Raw genomic sequence first — 24,098 nt, 5'->3', positions numbered from 1 at the left:
CACTGAGAGAACTCATGCTTTAATAGACACGGAAATCACAAAGAAGAAAGGCCAAATGCCTTAGCAATTTCAATAAAAATATGAAAATCTTTTTACATGGTAAATTTCATAATATAAAAAGTTTAATGCTGTCTGGAAACAGAGTTTTAATTTACAAAGAAAGTCCATAGAGGCCAAACATGGCTAACACTGCACATAGGGAGAGCGAGTGCTGAAGGGCTGCTGCTGGGAAGCCTCTGCTGACCATCCTCTCTGGGTCACTGTCTCCAGCGCTCTTCTGCAGCTGAGGGGACGAGTGTCCACACACCCGTGCAGCCCTGCTGGGCAGCATGGCAATGCAATGAACCCAAAACTGCTCAAACCCTTTATCACCATCCAGCTGAAACTACCAGTGCTTCCTGACAGATTCACAGACACCTCTGTGCCCCTGGATTCTGTTCTGCAACTTGGAAGAGATGTTCACAGAACGAGCTTGCCCTAATGAAAGAAAATATGGCCTAGAGTGATATGCGTGGGTGTAGCACCCCCTCAATGTTTTTTTCCTTGTTTCAGTAAGGTATGATTAAAGAGAAGGAAAACCAATTATCAGGCCAGAGGTACAGGCTAACCAACAAAATCAAATTAAACTAGATTTTGATCACAGGGGTTGTTTACTGTTCCCATTTAGCTGGAGCTAAAGACAGTCAATAAAAAAATCTGAAATCTCACACAGTAAAACGTACAGGGCAAAACCAAAACATTCTATGGCCCTGGGGAATGGTTGCATGTGGCAGGTTTAATGTGAAAGTGGTTAATACCTAATTGTTATTGCTCACTGTATTACGCAGTGTTGTCACTTGTACCATGCACAAATACAACAACGACAAATGCATTAAACCCACAGAAGGAATTCTAATAGCAAATGGAAAATGTGTGATTTTCATTTCCTGAATTTCTCCACATATTGGGCAAACCTGATAAAACTCTTTTCCTCACAAAGGGGTTGTTTCTCATTCAGGAGGTGGAGGAGTGAGGGACAAGGTGTGCAGTGTCTCCCAGCCACGAGTAAGCATGCATTTCATGGCTCCCGGCAAGCCAATGGAAGTGACCTGTGCCAAGTCAACGGAGACCTATTTCCCAAAAGACTTGTTCTAGTGACACTCACCTTCCATATTTATACAACATCAAATTCCCAAATACTGAACTTTCTCTACATCCAAACCCTTCCCTGCTTCTAATGCTCCCCCCTCCTTAAAAACAACAACAGAAGAACCACTTCCCCGCACCCCCCACCCCGATTTAGCTCTGTCTGAAAGCTTTAAGCCAGCATGAAACCTGCTGGAGCACAGAAATGGGTTGTAACAAAATGGCAGCATAGAATTTCTACAGGTTAAAAGATCCTTTAGTTATGGAAGTAAACTACAACGAAGAGGCTTATTTCTGGCATGTTATGCAGCACTACAGGGAGTATTTGCTGTTGCTATAAACAAAAAGCTGCCCACTTCCATCCTGGGTGTTCCTGGGATGTCGTTTCAAGAAGTTTATGCTGGTTAGAAACAGAGCAGGTCACACGTAGTCTCTCAGCAGTCCTGTGACCACAGCAAGTGGCATGATCAACAGCATCACTGTCTCCACAAGGGGCAGATGCTGTGCTGACTCATTTTGGCCCACTAGTCTAATTTTTCCTGCCAAATGACACAAAGGTGATGTTTAGCACCAAACCATCACAGGAAGATGTCATGTACAGACAAATAACTTGCACCATAATGACTTGAACAGATTGACTCAACTGTTCTGCTACATTGTGTATGAGTAGGTAACTACTCTTTCTCTCTGCACTGAAAACTTTGGTGATCCCCCCTCGTTAGCTGGCTGTTAACAACCCAGCCCAATATCCTTTGCCTTTAGTGCTTGTGTTCATTTCTTGCAACAATAAAAAGGAAAACATTCTCCAGAAACCAGCAGATTCCAGAATATTCTCACAGCAAGCATCTGATTATGCTGTGAGCTGAGCCTAAGCAATTTCATGTTTCCGTATCAGAACTGAATTCTCTGCCCTGCTATCATGCTTCTCCTCCAAGATCCCTAAGAAAATCTCCAAGTATCAGATCCGTGTTTGCAACAAGAGCATCCAGCCATGCTAAGTACACAATTCTCTGCATCAGCAACATACCTCTGGTACGTCCACAGAGCCACCTGCACTCTCCATTCAGCTGCAAGGCTGGAAGTTGACTTAAGATCCAGCTAAAACTCAGGGCCTAATGTATTCAGCCTCACAACACCTCTGTGAGGTAGGTAGGTAAGTATTACTATCCCCATTTAGACAGAAAGGGAAGACGAGGCACGGAGAGGTGAAGTGATTAGCCTTCAGTCACTCAGCCAATCCTGGGAGTGCAGAATAGACACCAAAAGCCTTGGTGATCCAGTGCTCTGACTTCATAGCCCATGGCCTGTGAATACCTTGCGTGGATCTGAGCTCACGTGGCGGGGCTGATGCTGCCGCACGCCCACGGCTTCAGCGCATGTAAACGATCACTGGGATCCTGATCACATCACTGCATTGCACAGCCGCTTAGAAACCATCTCCAGCCTGACCCCTAACTCCTAAACCCCACCTAGCCTAGGGAAGCTGACTGTACACATCACCCTGGGGGTGCTCTTGGTCCCCTTTCCTCCACACGTCAGAGGGCACTCGGGTTCTGCATCCAGCCCCTCCGCTTGCTGCCTCGCGTTCTGGCTCCAGCTGCACCAACAGCTGCTTCCACTGGTACACCTGCTCCAAAGGAAACTTGTTTCCACACCTGCTCCGAAGGAAACCTGCCTCCACAGCAGGGAAAAGGTTTGCAGACCTGCCTGCACTGAGCCCTGGCAATGATTTAGCAGGATCAAGGAGGGATTTTTTTGGTCAGGTGATGTCTGAATCACACACACTGATGTCACATTCTTGCCTGTCATGGAACTGCAAAATAACGTTCTGAGCTGCAGCATCTGTGATCCTTTTCTGTGCCCACTGAGCCGACAGAGACTTAAGTACTGCCCAAATACTTTCCAGGATAAAAAGTTCACCTTCACAATGTGGTGTGCCAGAGAGACCAGAGCCCTCAACAAAACCAGAACTTGTCTCTCTGACACACACTCACTACCTCACACTCAGGCTCACCTGGTTTTTTAGGCCCCAAACATTTCCTTTGAGCAGACCAACCAGCAAAATCTCATCTGAGGGGTTTCCATCCAGAAAAGTTACCTGAGATGCATATTTTAGAATGGGGCACCTCTCTCCTCTTGTCTTTGTTTCACCAGCCTCTAAATGATGCAACAGAACTGCCAGATCCTGCTGCTATGGAGTTTTACTGACAGCAGTTTCTGGTTTGGCCAACCTGGCAGAGGTATCTAGAGGCATGTGGTCTTCTCCTCTGTCAGCCTTTGAAAGCAGTCCAGTAAATGGCTCATCTTTCTCCAGGCAGAGACTTGTACATATGTTCTTTGTGGTACACAGGAATGTTCTGCCTCCTCTCCCTTTCCTCTCCAACCCCTGATATGTATAATTTCTGTATAAAAAGCCAGCTGTAAAACTTCTGGTTAAGAAATACAAGGAGGTGGCTTAAAAGCCAGTATTTAATGAACAGACAACCAGATGCTTTGCACCTGCTGCTGCAAATACTGAATACTACAAAGAACCTGTTATAAGGTGAGTCTGGCCAAGGTTCTGATAAGGGAAACAAAAACCCATGTGTGTGAGGCCGTGTGCCCCCACAGTGACAGCAGGCCAGCCTGTCCCATCCCTGGGCACTGCCAGCTGAGGGCATGACCACGGCTGCTTAGCTACTGATTCTGTTTTTGTAAAGGCAAGTGGGCAGAAGCAAATACTTTAACAAGACTGTAAGTCATCAGCTGGTACTTGGGACATTTCAACATTTGGAGGAAGGGAAAAATCTTCCTGGTGACAAAAATTTATACCCATTACCAGCTGGCAGTCTCAGGGGACGCACGGCTCCCAGAGTATTGCCAGGTGAGGAATGAGCTGATGTCATGGCATTTGTGGTTTCAGGGCGTCTGTGTCCATTTGGAGGGATCTTCTGTGGCGAAGCAGCAAGGTGTTGCCCAATAGACAGGTCCTTCAGTTCCAGCTTCTCTGCACTTTCTTCTTTGCTGTGCCGTGGAGATAAATTGAGCAAGCTGAGGACATCTTTCTTAGAAGTCATTGTTCCAGGAGCTCCTCGGAGAATCTTTATTGGGCCAGTGGAGTGGTGGGGAGTGCTTTGCCAGAACATCTTTAAGTTGTGAATCGCTTGCACTTTCTCATCGATGGCAGCCAATTTTAATTTGTCTATGTCTGGGGCATCAGCTGGGCTTGAGCGAGCAGAACCAGCTGAGGAATAAGAAAGAGCAGGAGATGGAGTGCTGCCACCAGGAGACTGATGCCCTGAGCTGGGAGAGATATTTCTGGGTGATTTAGAAATATGAGCACTATAAGGAGAGCTGGGGTACTTGAGTTTAAAGGGAGGCTGCTCAGTTAGCGACCCATGTGAATCACAACCTGGAGATGGCTGCCCACTGTACTGGCCTGTGCCTTCTCTGTTTGACATCTCCGATGTTGTGGGGCTGTTATAGCCAGAGCTCACCTTCTGAAGGGATGAACTCCTCGTTGGAGGCTTTGGTTTAATTGCAAGAGGTGAAGATTGATTCCTGTGGCTGGAGCTGACGGGCCGGCTGAAGGCGCTGGTCTCCGAGGAGCGGAACGCGGACACGCCGGCCGGGCTGGGAGCCCCATCGTCCGAACTGTTGCTCTTGCTGATCTGGCTGCTGCTTCTCTGAAGACGTTCAACAGCAATGAGGTGACTCTGAGTTTCCTCCAGAATTTTTTGGGCCAACTCTTGCGGATCAAGCTTTGGATTACTGTCCTCCTGGGATTTGACGGTGCTGTCAGTCTCAGTGCTAGACTGGTCAGATTCCCCAGTATCAGAACTTGCAAGTTTCCCAACTTTTTGGAAAGGTGAATTTGGGCTGGGGATGAGAGTCATTTTAACAGGAGAATTTGGAGTACTTATGCTCCCTTTGGAGTTGACGGACACTTTAATGCCTCCATTCTGACTAGTTTTGGGCTGTTTGTGATCAGGGGAAAACCCTGGTTTTGTGTTTTCTTGGTAATTGGCCAAAGGCTCATTGCTGATTATAGAGAAACCTTCATACTCTTCCTCATCTTTGCTGGCTGCAGTGGCTTGTGGTGACAGCTGGCTCTGAGCTGCAGACCTGTGTGGATAGATATTCTTGGGCCTCTCATAATCCTGGCGTCCTCTGTGTCCTGCCCCATCCAGCATGTTTTCTGGCTTGGAAACAAAGCTCATGGAAGAAGCAATGGAGCTCAGGCTGTACACAGAAATGGCATCTGAGGCAATGCCTTCTGGACAGGTAGGAGAGAATGGAGGGTTTTGATACTGGGGTACAGGGTTGGAAACAGACTGAGCAGAAGCCAGTGACTCCAGTGATGAGGAACTGTCCAGGCTAAGGCGCTTGGGCAGCTCTGTAGAATCTAAAAAAGAAAAGACAATAGTATGTACAAACATGCCCCGAGATACAACATAAAAATCAAATAAAACCAGGTAATATTCTATCAGAATGAAGAGAAAATGCTACAAAACACGCCCTCAGGCTCTATGCTACCACAGAACAACCAACTACTACTTAGGTAAGGAAAAAGAAGTGCACAGCCCAGGCAAGAACCTCTGTCCATGAATCCTAGATGGAAGTTGTCAGCTCATTATCATTTTATATCTCAAAACCAAGAATGAGTTATATGTCCTCCAGCTGCTGGACTCTAACTCCAGCTTCTGCTCAGACGAGTCTTTCCCATACAAAACCAACATTTGCTCCAGTGTCTGATCACATTTGGTCTGTGTGACACGGGTGCGATGTGTGACCTCTGCAAAGGTGCGAGTGTGAGATTTCAGCAGAAGCCATTCTGATCAAATCATTAGATGACACAAGAGCAAAAACTACTCTAAGCAGCTTTACCAAAAAGTGCCAGCAAGGATTGTAGAGCAAAGTGCATGGTCCTCCTGGTAGCTTGTTTCCCAGTTTTCAGAATGACCTCCTCTTGGCCAACTTCACAAAGGTCAAAACCTGTAGTGGGACATGGAACAGAAAATCACAGCTCACAGGAAGACCCTCTGTCTCAAGTAAAAGCAATCTCATTTATAACACAGAACAGAGAGGTATGACAGCCTGCAGCACCCGTGGAAGGATGACGACACCTCTCAGTGCAGTTTGTTGTCTGTTATTTATTACTGTTTAGCACACCTTCTCCAGGTGTTGGGAGCTTTGTGGTGCTGGACTGGGAACACAGACACTCATTAACAAATCACTCCTGTCAACGCTTCCTTAGCTGCAAATTATCTGGAGTTGTCAGGGAATGATATACCAAAGACATCTCAGGGGACAGGGTTCTACATGCCAAACCATTTACTATTAATTCCACGTTTTCTCACAGAAATGGAGCTGAAGAGCACAGTCCTTGGAATTTGGCAAATGCATGCTGGGCTGCAGGAGGCAGACAAAAGTGAAGCTATGAGTTTCATCACTGCTTCAAGCCCCCACATGAGACACCAACAGTGGGTTTAGAGAGACAACAGGAAGAAGTGTTTTCCTACCTAGAGCTGCCAGAAACTCATGACAGCCAGGCAGCCTCCAGAGCTGGACACTGATGGAGACCTGGATTGGTGCAGAGGGGAAATCTTGCTCCTTCTCGCCTGCCTGAAGTTGAACCAGGACTTGATGCAGCTGAAGACAGCAATACAAACATTAGCCATTCCTTACAACTCACATCACTGCTTCTCTTACAGCCACAGATAAGGCAACGCCATTTCCCTGGACACCCTTTCCCTGGACACCCAGTTCAGCTGCTGCTCCTGAACAGAGCAGTGAGATGGGAAGGTCTGGGAAGAAGGACAGTTCAGGGACAGCAACATCAGACAGACTGGAACAGCAGCAAAGGCAGGGACAGACCAGGGGTGAGGGCTGGGGGGTGGCCAGTGGAAACTGAGCAAGAAGGAAGCACAGCAGGAACATCTGTGAAGGTAAAGAAAAGGAAAGAGATACTGTGGGGCTGCTCACAGTAATATACCAAAGCCCATTCCATGACTGAGCCATACTCCTTATACAAATCCTAAGAAACTCATTAACTGGGCAGAACAAGTCATATGAAACCATGGAAGACTTTCCTAATATCTCCACGGCCTCCAGGAAAGAAGTTTCTCAACTGTGCCCAAGGGACAGGAGTAGCAAAAGCTAGAGAGAAAATGTGTTTATGAAGATCTGACACAAATTAAGATGCCAGGATCCCGTGTAATTCACCAACACAGCCAGGGGAGCGATGATGGAAAGCCATTAATCAGGGGCCAGCTAACCTCAGGACCACCCATCTCTCACAACCCACAAAAGCTTACACAGGCCTTTTTCCACAGTAGCTCTGTGGAGCAAATCCCAGGCCTGAGAGCGGGTGCAGACACGTTGCAGCACAGGGCATGGGTCTGCAGTGACCCCGGCACGTCACCCTGCACCGCAGTGTCATCCCCGTGCACATCATACTCACCATTCCCACCACATTTTTAACAGCCTTCGGGCAGCAGGTAACAAGGAAGGAAAAGAGGAGAAAAGAACATGGGTTACTCTGTGCTGCAAAGTGCCTGTGCTGAGGAACCTTGCAGGGACACATCTGTGTGGGAACCAGCACCCTGACCGCAAGATGCTCTGTCCAGAGAAAGAAGGGAGCAATGGGAACGGCCTGAGCTGTGAATCCAACAGCACGGGAACAGGCAGCTGGAATCTGGGAGTGCCCAGCTCATGACAGCTCAGACACTTAGCAGGCAGACACTCAGGCCAACCCACACTCTGGCAGGAGGCTGAACATAAAACAGCCCTTCTCTTGTTTCCTCTGGGACACAGTACTGGCGCTCAATGCAGTCAGCAATCCCTAACTTTTCCTTGCACATGCAGTAGTCTCAAGTTCTCTCTTTTGTGGCTCCTGCCTTCTCTTTTACACTCAAAATAAGCATTTTCTATCCAGTGCAGCTGCTCAGGCTCCCACCTTGCTGCTTCACTAATGCCAAGTGCACCTGCTCCCCTATGATGCCGGTCACCCACTTGGGAAAACCAACGAGCAGCACCCACTGACCGAAATGTCTGACATCCTGCTTCTGTCTGGAAAAAAGTCTGCTTTCCTCTGGGACAGGCAGAGCCCCAGCTGCTCACACCGTGACTGCCGAGAGGCAGGAGAGGAAAAAAGCAATAACCACAGAGGAGGGGAGAGCTGAGCTGAAAACCAACATGGAACAGGATAGACTGGTGCAAAAGGGAATTCTGCCAGGGGTCCGGGCTATGGAAGAACATCTGCAAACCCAGTGCAATATCCCTGCCAGTATTTACTCTATGGGGCAGTGAGGAAAGGGTGAGCGTGTCTTTTGTTACTTGTGCACAGCCAGCTGAATGTTTTTCCTTGGATAATTTAATTATCTGAGGCAGGGCAGCAATCATGAAGCCACCTCATTAGCACTCCAAGGCATTTTGAGCCATGGGAATGCTGTCCTCTCCTCCTCACACCTCTCAGAGCTGGCCTCCCTTGGGTGGCCATTAGGGAGATAACCCCACAGTTAACCACACACATCTCAGGCACTGATGAGAGCCAAGGCAAGAGGCAAACACTACCAAGGACACTGGTCACCAAGGTCATTGGAAATATCTCATACTCTGCTGCAGATCCTAACAGGATCCTAACAGGAACCCTTTCCTTGGAGCAGACTCATCCTAGCGGGCTGCCAGAGCCACTCAGTGGGTAACAGAGAAGCTGGGGCTCTTGTCTGGCTTTTTGTGCAGACTCCATGTGACCGAAGGAAAGGCAGCCCAACACCACACAGAGCCAGTCCCAGCTCCCCACCACAGTATTGCCTGGAATGCTTCTGCATGGGGAAAGGGGAAAGACAGTGAGATATTGGCCCATTCCCTGTGTGTGTGTCCATGTACTAAAGCAGGCAAGTGATGAAGAGAAACCTCATTACAGGAGCACTCAGGACAGTAAGAATCATGGAATGGAAAGCAGCCAGGCTGGTGGCGCAGAGAAAGGTCAGGTTAGGCCAGGCATGCTCCAGAGACTGGGGAGAGGGAAGAGTGTGAAGGAGGTTGAGGGGAGCAGGGAGAAGTCCCATCACCATAGATAGCACTGCCCTTCTCCTAAAGACCAGAAATCGTTTCTGCAGAGCTGTGAGCACACACAGGAGCAGCACAGGCTCAGTGAGTTTTCTGACAGACCTTGCGTTGTCCAAAGTCAGCCATACCTTGGGACTTCAGTAAATACAGCAGACAAAGAGCAGCCAACGTGGGCCCTAGGCAGCATGGCCAAACAGCAAGTAGGGGCCTGTTACTCAATTTGCCCACACTGCTGTAGGGATCATCCTTTCACTTGTCACTGAACGGGGAGTCCCAGGGCCACGCAGCCCAGTAACCCACCTGCATGTTTTCCTTCTGGACACACACTTTCATTCACACAAACAGGCAAGTTCAGAATTTCAACCTTCAAGTCTCCTAGCAAGCTCTGGGTTGATAAACCAGGGCATCAACCGTTCTGTGTATTTCTGAATTTACTGACCTGGGAAGAGCCATTTGGAACCTGGTACTGGAGGAAAACCTCCCAACTCACCCTGTTGATAAGCTGCTCTCCTGTTTCTGAAGCTGTGATAAGTTTACAAAGTGCCTGAAGTGCAGGGTTAGGCAAACCTGAAAAACATCAGCAGAAACATCTGTATCTGTTTCTTGACTGCAAGAAATGCAACAAACCTGAACAGAACACACACTCGGCTAATTCCTAAAACCTCTCCCCCACATCACTGGACAGCTCTGGAAGCAGCAGCAATTTCCAGAAAGCAAAAGGTCTTCCCACTTTGCATCTGATGACAGGTTTCCTGACTGAGAGCTGGGAGAGAGGAACAGTCACATCATGCTTACTTGACCCAGTAGCAAATGATTCTCATCTGTGACAAAATTTTCAGTTAACATTTACTTTTAGAACTTCTTCCCAGTCCAATACATTGATTTCATTGACGTAAAACATCCCTGTTTCACATGCTGACATCACAGAAAGGTGGGAAAGGCTGATGTCAGGGCCCACAGCTGCCTCCTCTCCTCTCACCTAGGAGGGACTGGATGGTGGTGCTGCACTGCTGCAGCCGGTCCCCAGGGTCTGAGGTTGGGAAGAACACTGCTGCTGGGAGGCCACTGGCAGGCGGGTCCAACCGAAATCCCACCGCCGTGAGGAGCGCCTGCCAGCCTGGAATGCCACCAACTTTATTCTCCACACTCTGCTGGGAGGTGTACATGGAGTTGTGCTGCCCGTTCTGGATTCGCTGCAATGATTTCTCCACCTGTGGGGAAATGACATCACTTATTGTACAAGATATTGTTGCTGACTGCCTCTTTTTACACCAAGAGGCTGGAACAGCGGGCTGGGGTCAGCAAATCCAAGGTTGATCCTGGCCTGTCTCACACAGGAGGACATTAGTGCCTTGAAAACAAAAGCTCCAGTAACTCAGCATCCACAGCTGTAACATCACAGGGATGAGTGTCAGTGCTCTCTGCGACTCTGGGAACAATAATGCCCCAGGGAAACAAAGTAGCAGGTTGTTTGGGATAGTTTCCTGTCAGCCTGGCAGCTGCATTTCTCCCCAAAAGATGACTCACCTTGGGGTTCCAGCCTGCTTATTACCAGACAAAGAACCTGCAGCCACACGGCAAACAGGAAAGAGAGATGAATGTCCACAAACCCAGCAACTGGGAAGACCAGCAACATTCACAGGTTTCCATCATTCTATGGGTACTTCACACTCCTGTGAGACCACAGATGATGCATTGGGAAGAAAAGTATTAGAAGTCATGAGCGATCATTCCAGCCACCTGGCAGTTGGCTCCAGTCCCACTGTTCCCCAAGACAGACTGGTGGCACAGATGGGGACAGAAGGGCCTCTTATCTTCCAGATCTGCAGAGACAGCAGTGACTGTGCTCTGTGTTTCCATGACTGCCATGTTCGTAGCTACTTCCCTGTATAAACAATTAATCCCAATACTTACCTCTTAAGCAGAAACCCAATTCAACAGCTAATGCAAACCAGATGGGTCTGGGGAGGATTCTGTCACAATACAATCTAAGATTTTGCTTACTTCGCCTCTTTTCGCACTGAACACTTCCTTAGGTGTCCCAGTCTTTCCACACCGACCCAGAGCTTTGCAAGAGGCTACATCGTGGCAGGGGAGATGGGATGAAGGCACACATATATTTTTTCAAGTGGGAGTGGCTGCACATCAGGGTGCTGCTGCTCCACTCATGGTTCCACTCATGCCTACAGATGAGGGTGTCTCAGGACTAGATGGGCTGCAGTGCCCCTCATGGCTGTGACAGCGCTTCCTTTCCCTTACCAGATGAAGCAGGACACGCAGAGCATCCCGGGCCCTTTCAGGGTGCTGCAGGATCTCAGTCAGGGCCTGTCCTACCAGCGAAGAAGGGCTGTTCAGCTTCATATCACTCCCAATAAGCATGAAACCTACAGGATTCAGAATGAGAGACAGTCAATCTCCTGTTGTTATGGAAAATGTTCAAACCAGACACAGATGTCCTCTGCCCTCAAGACTAGTGAACGACGGTTCACTGCACCCTGCACGGGGACATTCTCTTCCCAGAGCAGCTGCCCACTCCCTGCCCTGCCCAGTGGCGCAGACTGAACTTCCAGAAAGTTTCTAGATACTTCTTACCGTCCCCTGCTATTAAATCAATCACATCTTCCTGTTCAAGCAAGCAGAAAACCACTGGATTGCAGCTAAACTTGTCCAGGCATGTTCCAGGTCTCTTCTACAGCCACAGAAATCAACACATGCCAACAGTGGTTGTAGAACAGAACTGAGAACATGAAAAGTTTTCGCTGTCCTGGTCAGAAACCTGTCCTGGCTCATGCACCATTCAATGCCAGACTCCCCAGATGTCAGCACAAAGAGCTCTACATTTCCCTTCTCATTCCCACAGCAAGGACGCAGCTGCTCCTGGCTCTGGTGCTCTGTCCAAGACAGTGCCAAGGGTCAGCGGTGGAAGTCAGGGACTGTGTGTGATGAACTTGCACAGTACCATGGAAGGGGCAGTACTGAGACAGCCCGAGCAGCTGAAAGTCTCTGCTTGCTGGCAATGCCAAGCACCATGTCCATACTCATTCTTTTTTGCCTAGGAAGTGGTCACTTCTGGGGCTTTTTAGTGCTCTTTTGAGACAGAAAAATCTTGGAAGGAAAATAAAATCCCAGCTGAACTGTGGACTGTAACCTGAACTCAGCTCACACCTGGTACTACCTGAACCACATCCTAATGCTGGAGTCAACATGCCTGAAATCACTGTCAGCCTGACTCATTTTAACAAGTTCTCACTCCTCCAGCCACGTGCAGTTCACACCAGAGCCATATTCACCACAGTTTCCTGAGCTAAATAACATGGTTCTGCTGCCTGTGCAAAATCAATTTGGGGAACGCCTGCAGCTTTCAAAAACTGGGCCTCGTGCCAGGAAGAAAAACTAGGTTATCTGTACATATCCCTGTAACAGCACTGCTGAACTCCAAGCCTTTGCCATTCCAAATCTCAATGTATAGATCTAATTGAGAGGGAGCAAGCACTAGCACTGCACAGGGAGCTGACACTGCTGAGACATTCCCAATGGAAGCAAGGGAAACCTTTCTCCTAAAAAGAACAAAAGAATAAGCCCTACAAGGTTTATGTCACAGAAATCACAGCTACTTGCTGCTCCTGCTTCTAGCAGCACTACTCCTGCCTCCTGTTGGAAGTGCCACTAAATTCTCCATGGAATTCTCCTGTATGTGTGCTCCAGCTGATTCCATCCCAAGGACACAGGAAGCGTGAGCCTGGAGATTTCAAACATAGAGAATGAGTTGCACTGCACTTCACTTCTTTCCAGTCATGAGACACACTTCACCTCACAACTGCTTCCAATTATACCCAATCCATACCCACCTACTGTGCACAGTGAAATGCCAGTGAGTCCCACAACACTGACATTCAGCCACACTCAGCTGAATCGGGGTCTGAGACACAGGGGCTGAATTCCAGGAAAGCACAGGGCACATGCTGCTCCCAATTACCTGCCAGCACCGCTCCTTGCTTCGCTCATACAGTTTGGCAGTTCCCTAGAAACCACATCTCATTTGTCCAGAAGAAGACTGTTCCTACCTGCCCAGTTGGCTGGATGGGAGAACTGCTTGCTGCTCTGCACGGTTTTCATCGCTTCTCCGAGGGCTGCGCTGGCTTTCATCCCGTTTAACAGAGAGGAATAGAAGGCGTGCACAAACATTTTGGAAGCAGCCACAGGAATGGGCCAGAGTGACACAAGGACACATTGAGCCCCAGCAGCCAGGAATGCTCTTGTCAAGCCAATGACTCCATCAGAAGTGACTTTGCTGTTGGACTCTTGGTAAGAGCCAAGAACCACTAGCTTGACAGGAAGATGCAGATCCAGCACATCAGCTGCTGTAAGCAGGAACTCCTGAAGAGGAGGGCAGTCCGAGATGCTCTCCACATCACTGGCATCATCCTGCATCCTAAGAGATTCTGGGATTGTGTAGGGGTTCCCAAAAGAACTCTTGCTGCTGGCTGGATTGCTGTCAGTGTTGGGTGTCAGGACCAAAGCAGCCAGTTTCCAGGAGACGTGGGTTGCAAAATGGACACATTCTGCCTGAGTGAGGGCACTCATGACTCTCTCTTTTGTTGATGAGCTGCCAACTAGGGGCTGGCAGCCAAGTAACTCAGATACCATATATGCTTCCTCTTCTGCAGAGGGCATAGGTCCCCACAGCCACCTGTCCATAACTGCTGAAGGGAGTTTGGGATTTCCTATAACAGCTGCCATTGAGGTAGAACTGGAGTAAGCAGGAGTATTCTTCCTCACATGGGACTACACAGAGAAAGAGAAAGAGAAAATGGGGTTCAAAGATACAGTTTTTATAGTGCTGGCAATAAAATATCCTGTCCCTTTTGCTCTAAACAGAAGTCTGGTTGTCATAATTACACGAAGACTGCATTTCTTTAGTTTCTTCTGTTTAACTATTCCAAGGAACACCTCCATTTGAGTCTGGTCAAAACTTCTGTCCCCAGATCTTGGGTGAGCAGATGGGTAAGAACAGAAAGCAACAGATATAGCCCAGGTCCCTTTGAGGGCTGCAGCAGAGCTAAAAGCATAAAGAAGATTCCAGGTTCTCACATTACGGGAACACTACCTGCAATCACTCACTAAGTGGCTCCTCGCACCTGTATTTCCAAGATCAGTGTCAGCACTGCCAGCAGAAGGTGCTGCATGCAGCTGATACGGAATGGAATAGCAGTAATGCTGACAAGGTTCAGACCCTTTTGCTGCTCCACTGACTATGTGTAACCCAGGGCAAACCAAGATGTGCAGCAAAACACTGCTCAGCAACAGCAGACGTGACTTGGTGCATTCTCCTGGAGACCTGGGCACTAGAAATGCTGCTGCCAGACCTCAGCATCAAGATACTTCTGATGGATTGACCTATGGGATTTGCTTTCCCTCATAGCTTTGGTGTCCTGAGACATTAGTGGCCTTCCCCACTCAGAACACTAAAATGGAGGTGAACATACCAGCAATGTGACAGGACAGTCAGCTTGGCAAGGAAGCTCAGCACAGATCACAGACACCTACATCTCTGTAGTCTGCCATGTAGTTCCACACCCAGCACATGCAATCCTTTAGAGGAGGATATCCAAATGATCCAATCCCCTTGTCCTTCCTGGCATGCCTGGGGCTGTGATTCTGTGCTGCAGGAACTACATCAGAACCTACTTCAGAGCTGTGGTGCTCAGCGTGCTCCTCAGACCCAGGGTGGCCTGTTTGTGGTTTCTGTTCTCGTGTCTGGCACAGCAGGACAGAACTGCTGCTTTCTGAGCATGTACCAGAACCTGCACCCACAGGAGAGGTTCGGTGAGAGAGGTTTCATAAGCAGTGTCAGACCTTGGAGCTGGGATTCAGTGACTGGATGGACGGCACTGCAATGAGGCTGAAGCGCTCATAGAGGTACTCATTGGAGGAACTGCCCTTCAGGAGAGCAAAAGGAATGAGGTACAGTTCTCCCTCCAGAACCAGGATCAGCTGACGGTGGCGGCCAACAGGCCCACTGGAATGCATCAAACCCTGAAAAGAAAGGAGAATTAGTCTGGACCTTTCACTCCACCAGTGTCCCCACCTGCACTTCCCAAGCATCAGGCTCTAATCTGACCCCACGTCAGGTTTGGAAACATCCACATCAGAACCCCACTCTGTGTGACAGATGAGCACATGTCCTATGCAGCTGGACTGCTGCTCACCTATGCCCAGCCAGCTCCACTGAGAGGAGTGAGCGCTGAGCACACGGACCCTTACGGTCTGGGTCATCATCCTGGCCTCAGCCCATGTGGGGCCCAGCCTCACCCTGGTACTGCAGCTCCTTCCACTCCAGCCTGAAACCTTGGCTAACTCCAACCACCTGTATCTTGTCAGTATTGTCATCACCTTATGTTTTGCCAGAGAATATTCTTTCTGATATTGAACTTCTAAATAGCCATTTCCTCTGAAGGGCGAACAATCTACAGACAGATTGTGTCCATGGCCTGCACTTCCACACACTTGACATAGTCATCAACCCAGAGTCACCAAAAGATCTAAAGCATCTTATGGATGGAGAAGTGAAGCAGAGCTATTAGTCAATAGGGAACATGCAGCTGGACACAAAATGTGGCAACTGCTCCTGGTCTGATGTAACCGTGGAAATTTACTAATCTGGTGTATCATAAAAACAATGTTTTCACCCCAGGAAAGAGTAACTTCAAAGCACTGAAATTTGCTCCAGCTTAAACACTGGAAGCCCACAAAAAAAAAAAAGTATGCAGGACTAGATCCTTGTCTCTAGATTCTCAACTCTAGATGGTCTCTAAGGCCCCTTCAAATCCAGACTGTTCTATGAAAATACCACGCTTCAGAAACCACCCCCAAGCTGGCTGTTCTTGCTTTCCCACACCGAGAGGGTTTTGGTAAGTGTCTGTGCCAAAGGCTTACTCCTTCCATGGGTCCTATCAGCAAGTCGTAGAGAGCACGGAGTGGGGGTTTGGTGAAAGAAGTCTGCCTCCTTGGAAGTGATGATGTTCCATCCTTAACAGGAGACATGGTACTGCTGAACAGGCTGGTCATGCTCTGGCAGCTCCTGTGGACAAAAGCCAAGGGAGAGGTTAGCTGCAGGAATATGAGCTGCCCTCTGGCTGCCCTGACTTCTGACAGTGACATGAGCTGGGCCGTGTCATCCAGGGGACTCTGCTCTGTAAGATGGTTCATGGGAGGACTGTAGTGAACAGTGGCATTAATGGCAGGATGAATCAGCTGCAGACAGCATATGACATTGCTAGGGAGTTTCTCTGAACACTCCAGTGCCTGAAGTGCTGTTCCCAGTTGCTCCTACACACCTGAGAGTTGCAGCTGTGTGCAGGCAGGCATGAGACCCACTGACAACTGACCACAGTCACAGGAGGATTTGCACTTGGGTTGTGCACCAACTGACCCAGTGTGATACCCAAGGAAATGTGACAACAGGCAAACCATGAGATATCAAGATCCTGCCTGCACTTCTGCCACTGCTGGGCAACACCTGGTGCCCATTTCTGATATTCACACAGAGTTCTGCATGCGATCTCCTGGCATCAGCAGCCACAAGTTACTGCCCTGCTGAGGAAATGAAGTTGCCCCATTCCAGGCTCACAAGTCCAGCAGCTGTGCTCCCCAGGAATGTTACCCTTGGCTTGGGGCCATGAACAACCATTTTATGTGGAAAGGGTAACTTTCCAGAAAGTTTTAGCAGGTGGACCTCAAAGAAAAGGTAGGGAGGCCTGGAACATACCTCAACCCTTTGAGACACATACCAACACACAGGCTCAGAAAATTGCATTTTCCCCTCTCTTTCTCTCCTCAGCTGCTGCAATCAGCCTCCTGACCCACCTAAAACCTATAGTTCTCTGAAGAAAAACATGCTCTTACCACCCACAAGGAATTTCCATCTTATGGGCACATAGGAATAACCTCAGAATGTCAACAGAAGCCTGGTGTCTGACTGCCCATGCTCTCTGACCCAGAGATTCCAGTGACAGTACCAGTATGCTGCTGCTTAGAGCTGCTGAAAACTCATCTGGGGGATCTGTGCAACAGGCTTGGCACTGTGTGCTCCCCTCAGACCCATCTGCCTGCCTCACTGCAGCACCCGACTGAGCGACCATGCTTGGCAGGGTTCAGCTCTATGGAGCACAGATTTTAAAATCAGATCAGGAAAGAAAATTTGTGCAGGGATACCCCAGTCCTCCCTCAGGACCTGGTGCCCTGATCTTCCCTGAGCAGCTCGTTGCCAGCAGGCAGCACTTGCCAGCCCCACAGCCCACGTTCAGCGATTGTTACACACTCATTTACTGCAGGGAATAGGGGCTTGATTACTCCAACCAGCAAAGCCCTCCTGCATCTTGGGTTTCCCAGCCAAGCAGCTCTAAATTTATTTCTTCACCACTCTGATTGCTTTTTATGAGAACAAAACCAAGGAAGTACCATAAATCTCTCACATCTCCTGCCTCTGTGTGTGTATACAAAGAGTGAGCAAATCCACAGGAGAGGATGGATAGATCTCTTGTGGCAGGTGGAGGTGACCAGGAGCCCTGGCCAGCCCATCCCTTCCTCCCAAAGAAGCCAACAAAAGGCTCCAGGTGCACTGATGATTTCTCCTTTGCTCTTGCAATGCAGAGGATCCACTGATGTCTGAACAGTGAAATCTCTCATTTGGAAGCCTCTGCTCAGACTCTGCAGTGCTGCTGATTTATAACCCTTTGTACAGGCAGCCTGGCCTGCAGCAAGCAGAGAAACAGCACAAACAGCCGGGCTTAGCTCTGCTCCCTCCCTTTGTCTTGGAGATGCAGGAACAAAGCAAAGCCCCAGAGAACAGGGGAGAAAGCTGTGTTGTGCAAGCCTTGGGTCAGACTGACCTGGCTCACCACCAGCCTCACAGGTGCTGGCTCTGCCTGCTGAGGATGAGTGGCTGGGCCCAGGCAGGAAGGAGGGGTTCATTGCAGAACCAGCACGGAGCTGCTCCTGCCTTGGCACTAATTAGGACTTTGGACAAGTCAAATACTCCCCATGGCCAAGCACAGCCATTGGGAGGGCTGGGAGTCAGGCCTGGTGCTGCAGGGGTCTGACGGCCTCGGGAAGCTGGATACCCATCCAACCTTCCTCAAAGAGACTCCTTCCTGAAAACACAGCCCTAAATCCACATTCAGGGCCTTTGACACACACACACACTGTACAAAGCCGTGGGAAGCTCCAGAGAACAGTCAGATCTGAGCTCCCTGTGGATCTTTTCAAGGATCCACAAGTATCTCCAGAACCCACTAGTGGTTGCAAAAAACCCACAGCCCACCCACAGCACTCTCTGCCAGGGTGGTCTGCATGTCGGCAGCTGCAGCACTGCATCCTGGATGGCAGAGAACCACCACAGGAAGGACTCCCCAGCCCCCCAGGGATGCCCCCACTGAGAAGGTCAGTTGTATGATTCTCCAGGGCAAGCTGTCAGGCCCTGAGGACAGTAAAAGGCTTCAGTGACCCTGACCAGTTTGCCCTGCCTAAGGAGCAGAGAAAATAGAAGCTGCAAGAAGACACGAGCCACTGTGGCTATCTTGGTGGCTGTACCAGTGCCATCCTCAGCTCAGACAGCCTTTGCCCAGTCTTGAGATCACCACAGTGTTCCCTCAGTGCTTCTTTCTCCTCCGAACTCCATTTATTCTCAGAAGTTCCCTAAGTGAACTGCCAACCCTCCAAGTTTGCTTTTCTAAGCAGAACTGCCAAAAAATCATACTATTCTCTGCTTAAAAGCACGTACCCTGAATTCAGGGCTCAGCAAGCCAGCTGCAAACAGATGTGGCAGTCTTAGCTCCATCCCCAGACCCCCACTATACCCCCCTCCACCAGCAAAAGGAGAGGGGCAGGCAGGGAGGCCATCCAGAGGTGTCTCCTCATCTTTTCATCTCAGTGCTCGTGGCAAGAACATCACAGACACGGCTGCTTCTAATGCTCCCCCTGATTCTCTTCTGAGGGTGCTTTTAGTTAAATGCCCAAGATGCCCCATCCCTGGGCTGCTCCTAAGAGCTGCAAACTACTTACTTGACAAGGCACCTGAGCTAAGCTCCTAGGTTTGGATTCAAAGTAATATATGTGGCTCCTGTGAAGCAGAAAGACAGAAATGCTGCATGGTTGGCCACTGCAGTGTTCCTGAGGATTAGCATTCCCTGGAACAGAATCACATCCTATTTGCCCCTGTAATCAGAGGGACAATCTCCTGTCTTTCTAAGCCTGATGAACTAGCAAAATATCTCAGCAATTCTGGGGATCTGCCTGTGTGATCCAAAACTGGCAAGTACTCATAGTCCTTCATCAGTGCAGCAGCTTGAACAGATATGCTTGTGGATTCTGAGAAGAAAACCAGGCCAGTTGCTGGTGCCAGCAGGCAGCTCCCAGTTCCATGGGGATGCTGCAACAGTTCACAAGCTTCAGAGGTGGTTCACAAGACTCCAGGCTGATCACATTTGCTTTTCCAGCTGAGAAAGGCCTAGGGTATCCTGTGCTCATAAACCACAGATCCAGTCAGAAACCCTGGGTTGCATCACGCAGCCACACTGGAAAAATTCTGTCTTCAATTTTCTTTCCAAATGGTTGCCCTAAGCCGTAATCAGCACAGTCATGTGAAAGGCTGAGAACAAGTTCTAAGAGGCAGAAAATGAGTGGAGACTTGCAGCTAAGTACAGTCCTGTACCTCTGGAAATGCAGCATATTCCCAGCTAATTGGGACAGAGATAAACAGAAACATGTATTTCCGTAACAAGTGTGCAGGAGAGAGCTCCAAGTTCCACATCTCACACACAGCAGGGACAAAACAGTGCTCCCCTGCAACTGCTTGGAGTCTCAAAATCAGCACCTAGCCAGGAGAAGAGCAAATTTGGAACAGCTGCTCCTTCGGACAGTCATCAGTTACAACTGGAACCAGTCCTTGCTGGCTCTCCCCTTGAGCACTGGCACTGGCTGCACCTAAACTTGCAATTTAGAGAGAAGCCCATCACCAAGACGTATCCTGCTTGCTGATCCCCACAGCAGTGCTGCATTCTCACCTGTTTAATAGGTTGTTCCTGCTGACCATCCTCAGGAAGCCAGTTGGATCAGTCATGGAGTTCAGCTTGTTGTTCATCTCCTCAAACTGCTGGTCCATGATATCCCCAGCTTCACTCTCTGTCTCACTGCTAGCACAGGCTCTGGGGGGGAATCAGTGAGAAGAAAGGGTCATTGATGCAAGAAAGAGCAACAGCTTGATGACAAATGCTCGGCCAGTTTGAGAAAAAATGTTTTTCAAACAGAAGCTCAACCAAACACTAATGCCAAATCTTCCCCGACTTGCCTTCTGTCAGGCATACAAGACATTACCAGCCCCATCTCCTCCTCTTCTGGGATTCCTCAAGGTTTAGTGAGTGGCACACAAGGGTGGGAGTGTAGGACCCAATTTCTGTGCACTGTAGGCAGGGACTTCTAAAGCTGCAGCACAACACTGAAAAGCTGAGTCTGCAGCAAACACCAACTCAACCCTTATCTGCCTGAGAACACGTGTGAGCACATCCTTTTCAGATCTCCACAGAAACTTCAAGCTCCACATGCTTCCTTCACTGGCAAAGAGTGACATAGCAGAGGGAGCTGTGTTGCCACTCCTATTATACAAAGAGGGAAAGCACAGAATGATTTACTCTGTCAATGCCCCAAGTGCAGCAGCACTACAGAGAAACAGCCCAACAGTTCTAAATTCCCAATCTCCTGACATTAATATCTAAATTTTCTCAGTGCAACTGGGGTGCTCGTGGTGGGCTGGGTGAGGCTCAGTGAGCATTTCGCATGTGAATCGTTCTTTCTGTTTTGTACATTTCCATTATTAATGTTGTTGCTGTTACTGTTTTCTTGTCTCATTGCTATTTCCAGTAAATTGTTCTCATCTCAACCCATGATATTCAGCTTTTATGCCTCCAATTCTCTTCTCCATCCACCAGAAGGAGGAAGAGAGAGGGAGGGAGCAAGCAAACAGCATTGGGGTTTGGAGAATCTCAGTGGGAAAACTAAACTGGGGAGTACCATTCCTAAACCGTAACAATGGAACATCACAAACCTTGGAATTTGTACACTTAGGATAAATATACATCCTACCTGCTGAAGCCTCCTTGCATCTTATTCCTGTTTCCTTTTCGGTTCCTGACAGCTTGGAGCCTCTCCTCAAGGGCATGTTTCCCAATAAAGGGTACAGGAATTAAATGAACACACAACCCATACTTGTGCAGGCAACTAGAGCTGTACCTCTATTGCTGTATGGACCATGGATGTCTTGTTAGTGAATTTCCCAGTCAATGTGATTTATAACCTGGTAAATCCTGACAAAAGCCAATCACTTCATGAACACTGAAATGGGGACAGCTGAACCACAGACAGGGGGATTAAAAAAAAACCCAACAACACAGGGGAAAAAAGGGAAAAGAAAAGGCTGTCAACAGCTTCTCCCTGCACATTTTTCCTCCAGCTGAGGCATGCTCAGCTCTGAGTCCTGGCACAGTTTGAAGTAACACTCATAGCTCCTTAAAGAGGCAAAAATCTTGAGTTCATGAACCCAAGAGGGCAGGTCACATGCTCTCCCTAAAGAGAGCAGAGTCTGTTCCACTCAAGTTCAAGCAGACTTTAAAATCCCTTACACTTTTTTTTTTTTTTGCAAGAATGCATTACTTTGAGGATTAATTAGACCAGCTGAAAGACTAGCAGAACCTGAAGGCTGCAGTGTGGAACTGAGCAGCCTGTGCATCCCTTCCTCTCCAGAAAGCATGCAGACATGCTCTGGAGACACAGCAGTACCTCTAACCCTGCTCACAGCAGCGTGGACAGCACCAACTCTTCAACCTGAACCCCAGAGCACTCCAGCAAGCCAGGGACTGAGCAGTCAAGTTCCCTCACGTGTGCTGTACATATTCACACCCTGCTGCTCTCCAGTGCTGGGCACAGTGCTGGGACTGAGGCTGACAGCTTCTGCTGGGGCCTTGGGGAGCTGGAGAGCAGTGGAATCAGCAGGGCTGGGGGGAAGCACTTGAACCACATGGAGAAGAAGTTTCCAAGTAGAAAGTGATGTTCACCCACATGGAACAGCCAAGATTTGTTTGCTTGATTCCCTGCGCATGATTTTGACATGGGGAACAAATGTCTGCCTATGATCATACCACACTAGTCCAATGATCTTGGAGACAAGCATTAAACCCAGAAGCCTTAACCAAAAACACACCCCCCACCATCACCATGAAGTGAGGAAGAAGCTGACATTCCAGCAAATTAAAAACTCATCCCAGAACATGAAGACTGAAGGACTGCCTTTGCCAGGAGGAGAGTCTGTGGTGACAAATAGTTAATGAAACTAAAAACTGTATCTGCAAAACTGCTGCATGAGGCCTAACTGCAGATTTCAGTTGTGGATCTTGTGTATCTGCATGTCTGCAGGGTAAGACTCAACAATCAACATGTGGGTTCTAAATTATTTACTCAGCTATAGCCACAAGCCATACTGGGGGGGTGGTTAGAATTCCTATGGTATTTGCAGTTTTTCAAAGCAAAACATTGAAAGAGAATTCATTACACTGGAAACTGTAAGCAGAATGAAATCTGTCCATATATAGCCAGACATGGCACCTGCCTCCTCGTCCAATCTACAGATTCACCACACAGCCTGTGGGTTTGGATCTTATTTGTGTGCGCATAGAGTTGTTTGGCAGGAAAATAATCATGGATACAAAAACAAAGCCATTTTTTTGTTGCTGCACTGAAAATTTGCCCCTTCTCTGACTCTCAGTTCTCAGACTTCTCAGCCAATTAGCTCATTCCAAAATGTTACAAATTTAGGTGGGAGAGCAGAGACCATGATGTTAGAGCCCGTGATCCCAACACACCTGGTATAGTAGGAATCCACTCCCAGAGCCTCCCGCACGCTGGAGATGTGCTGCTCCAGTGCTGAGTTTGTCAGTGTCTGCAGGGCCACACTGTTGGCTTCATGGAAGTCCCCAGCATTTTCTGTCAGGCTGTCACCCAGATAATACTCATGGAATTTCAGAATTCCTGCAAGGCACCAGAATCAGGAGGTTATTTCTGCAGGGCTAGAACAGTGCTGCCAGCAGCTGTCTAAGAAAATGGCACAGCCCCATGCATTTGGCATTTCCAGCATAACTGGGGCAAAGTGTTCTGTGCCAGGTCTTCACTGAACCTCCAGCACTTTCAGCCTTGTTTTTAAAATCTGGGTTTGTACTTTGCAGATAATGGCTCAAAGGCACAAAAGCAGAGGAAAGCTTTTACGAGATGCTCAGAATGCCTTTGCTATTGCAGCACTCATATAAATTATAAACCGTATCTTCCATACAAGCCCTTACTAGAGTAATTCACATTTCAGTTGATGCACACAAAAAATACCTATGAATAGCCTCTGAGCAAATTAACTGAATGCACAAGGCTGAACAAGAGTGTTGTTACTACAGCAGAACCTCCTCACATCACACACAGTGAGGAAAGAAGATGGATTAAAGCACAGTGAATTATTAAAAGATAGCATTTCAGAATGGGTAAACCAGATAGGCCACTTCCTGTTTTGCTGAAATTCCACTGCTACTGCAGATAAAACCTTCCTACTTTCAGACTGGTCTATTCTTCCTGATATAATTAATTCTGCAGCCTGTGATAAACAGTAAAAGGCTGCTCTGGATGCCTTAGCAGCATCAATTATTACACCAGTTAGGGAAGAGCGGAGGAACGAAGAATAAAGCAACTCCTCCTGCAGCAACAGCAGCAAAAACAGCAACAGCCAAGAGGTTCTGAGGGTTCCAAATCAGTGGGAAAATGAGGACCCTGGGCTGCCACTGAAGCTGCTCCCTCTGTCAGTGAACAAGAACAGGTCACCATGGCTGTGCCAG

General features: G+C 48.5%; 1 protein-coding gene across 3 annotated transcripts in view; it reads right to left on the bottom strand.

The window, feature by feature from the left end:
- TTC28 (tetratricopeptide repeat domain 28) overlaps window positions 1-24,098 on the bottom strand; it is a 114,757-nt gene continuing 90,659 nt past the window's right edge. For 2 of the 3 annotated variants that reach the window (XM_048322325.1, XM_048322327.1), the window contains 12 exons: window positions 23,088-23,253; window positions 20,241-20,381; window positions 16,114-16,258; window positions 15,034-15,213; window positions 13,242-13,962; window positions 11,437-11,561; window positions 10,157-10,388; window positions 9,668-9,744; window positions 7,568-7,591; window positions 6,627-6,756; window positions 5,992-6,099; window positions 1-5,509 (listed from right to left, as the gene is read on the bottom strand). In XM_048322325.1, the coding sequence (XP_048178282.1) occupies window positions 3,888-5,509; window positions 5,992-6,099; window positions 6,627-6,756; window positions 7,568-7,591; window positions 9,668-9,744; window positions 10,157-10,388; window positions 11,437-11,561; window positions 13,242-13,962; window positions 15,034-15,213; window positions 16,114-16,258; window positions 20,241-20,381; window positions 23,088-23,253 (3,671 nt within the window). In that variant the 3' untranslated portion in view covers window positions 1-3,887. The remainder of the gene's footprint in view (window positions 5,510-5,991; window positions 6,100-6,626; window positions 6,757-7,567; window positions 7,592-9,667; window positions 9,745-10,156; window positions 10,389-11,436; window positions 11,562-13,241; window positions 13,963-15,033; window positions 15,214-16,113; window positions 16,259-20,240; window positions 20,382-23,087; window positions 23,254-24,098) is intronic. The other variant, XM_048322326.1, reaches the window with a different exon arrangement.

This window comes from Corvus hawaiiensis, chromosome 18 (assembly GCF_020740725.1).
Source record: "Corvus hawaiiensis isolate bCorHaw1 chromosome 18, bCorHaw1.pri.cur, whole genome shotgun sequence".
Lineage (NCBI taxonomy): Eukaryota > Metazoa > Chordata > Aves > Passeriformes > Corvidae > Corvus > Corvus hawaiiensis.
This window is presented reverse-complemented; position numbering and strand designations above follow the sequence as displayed.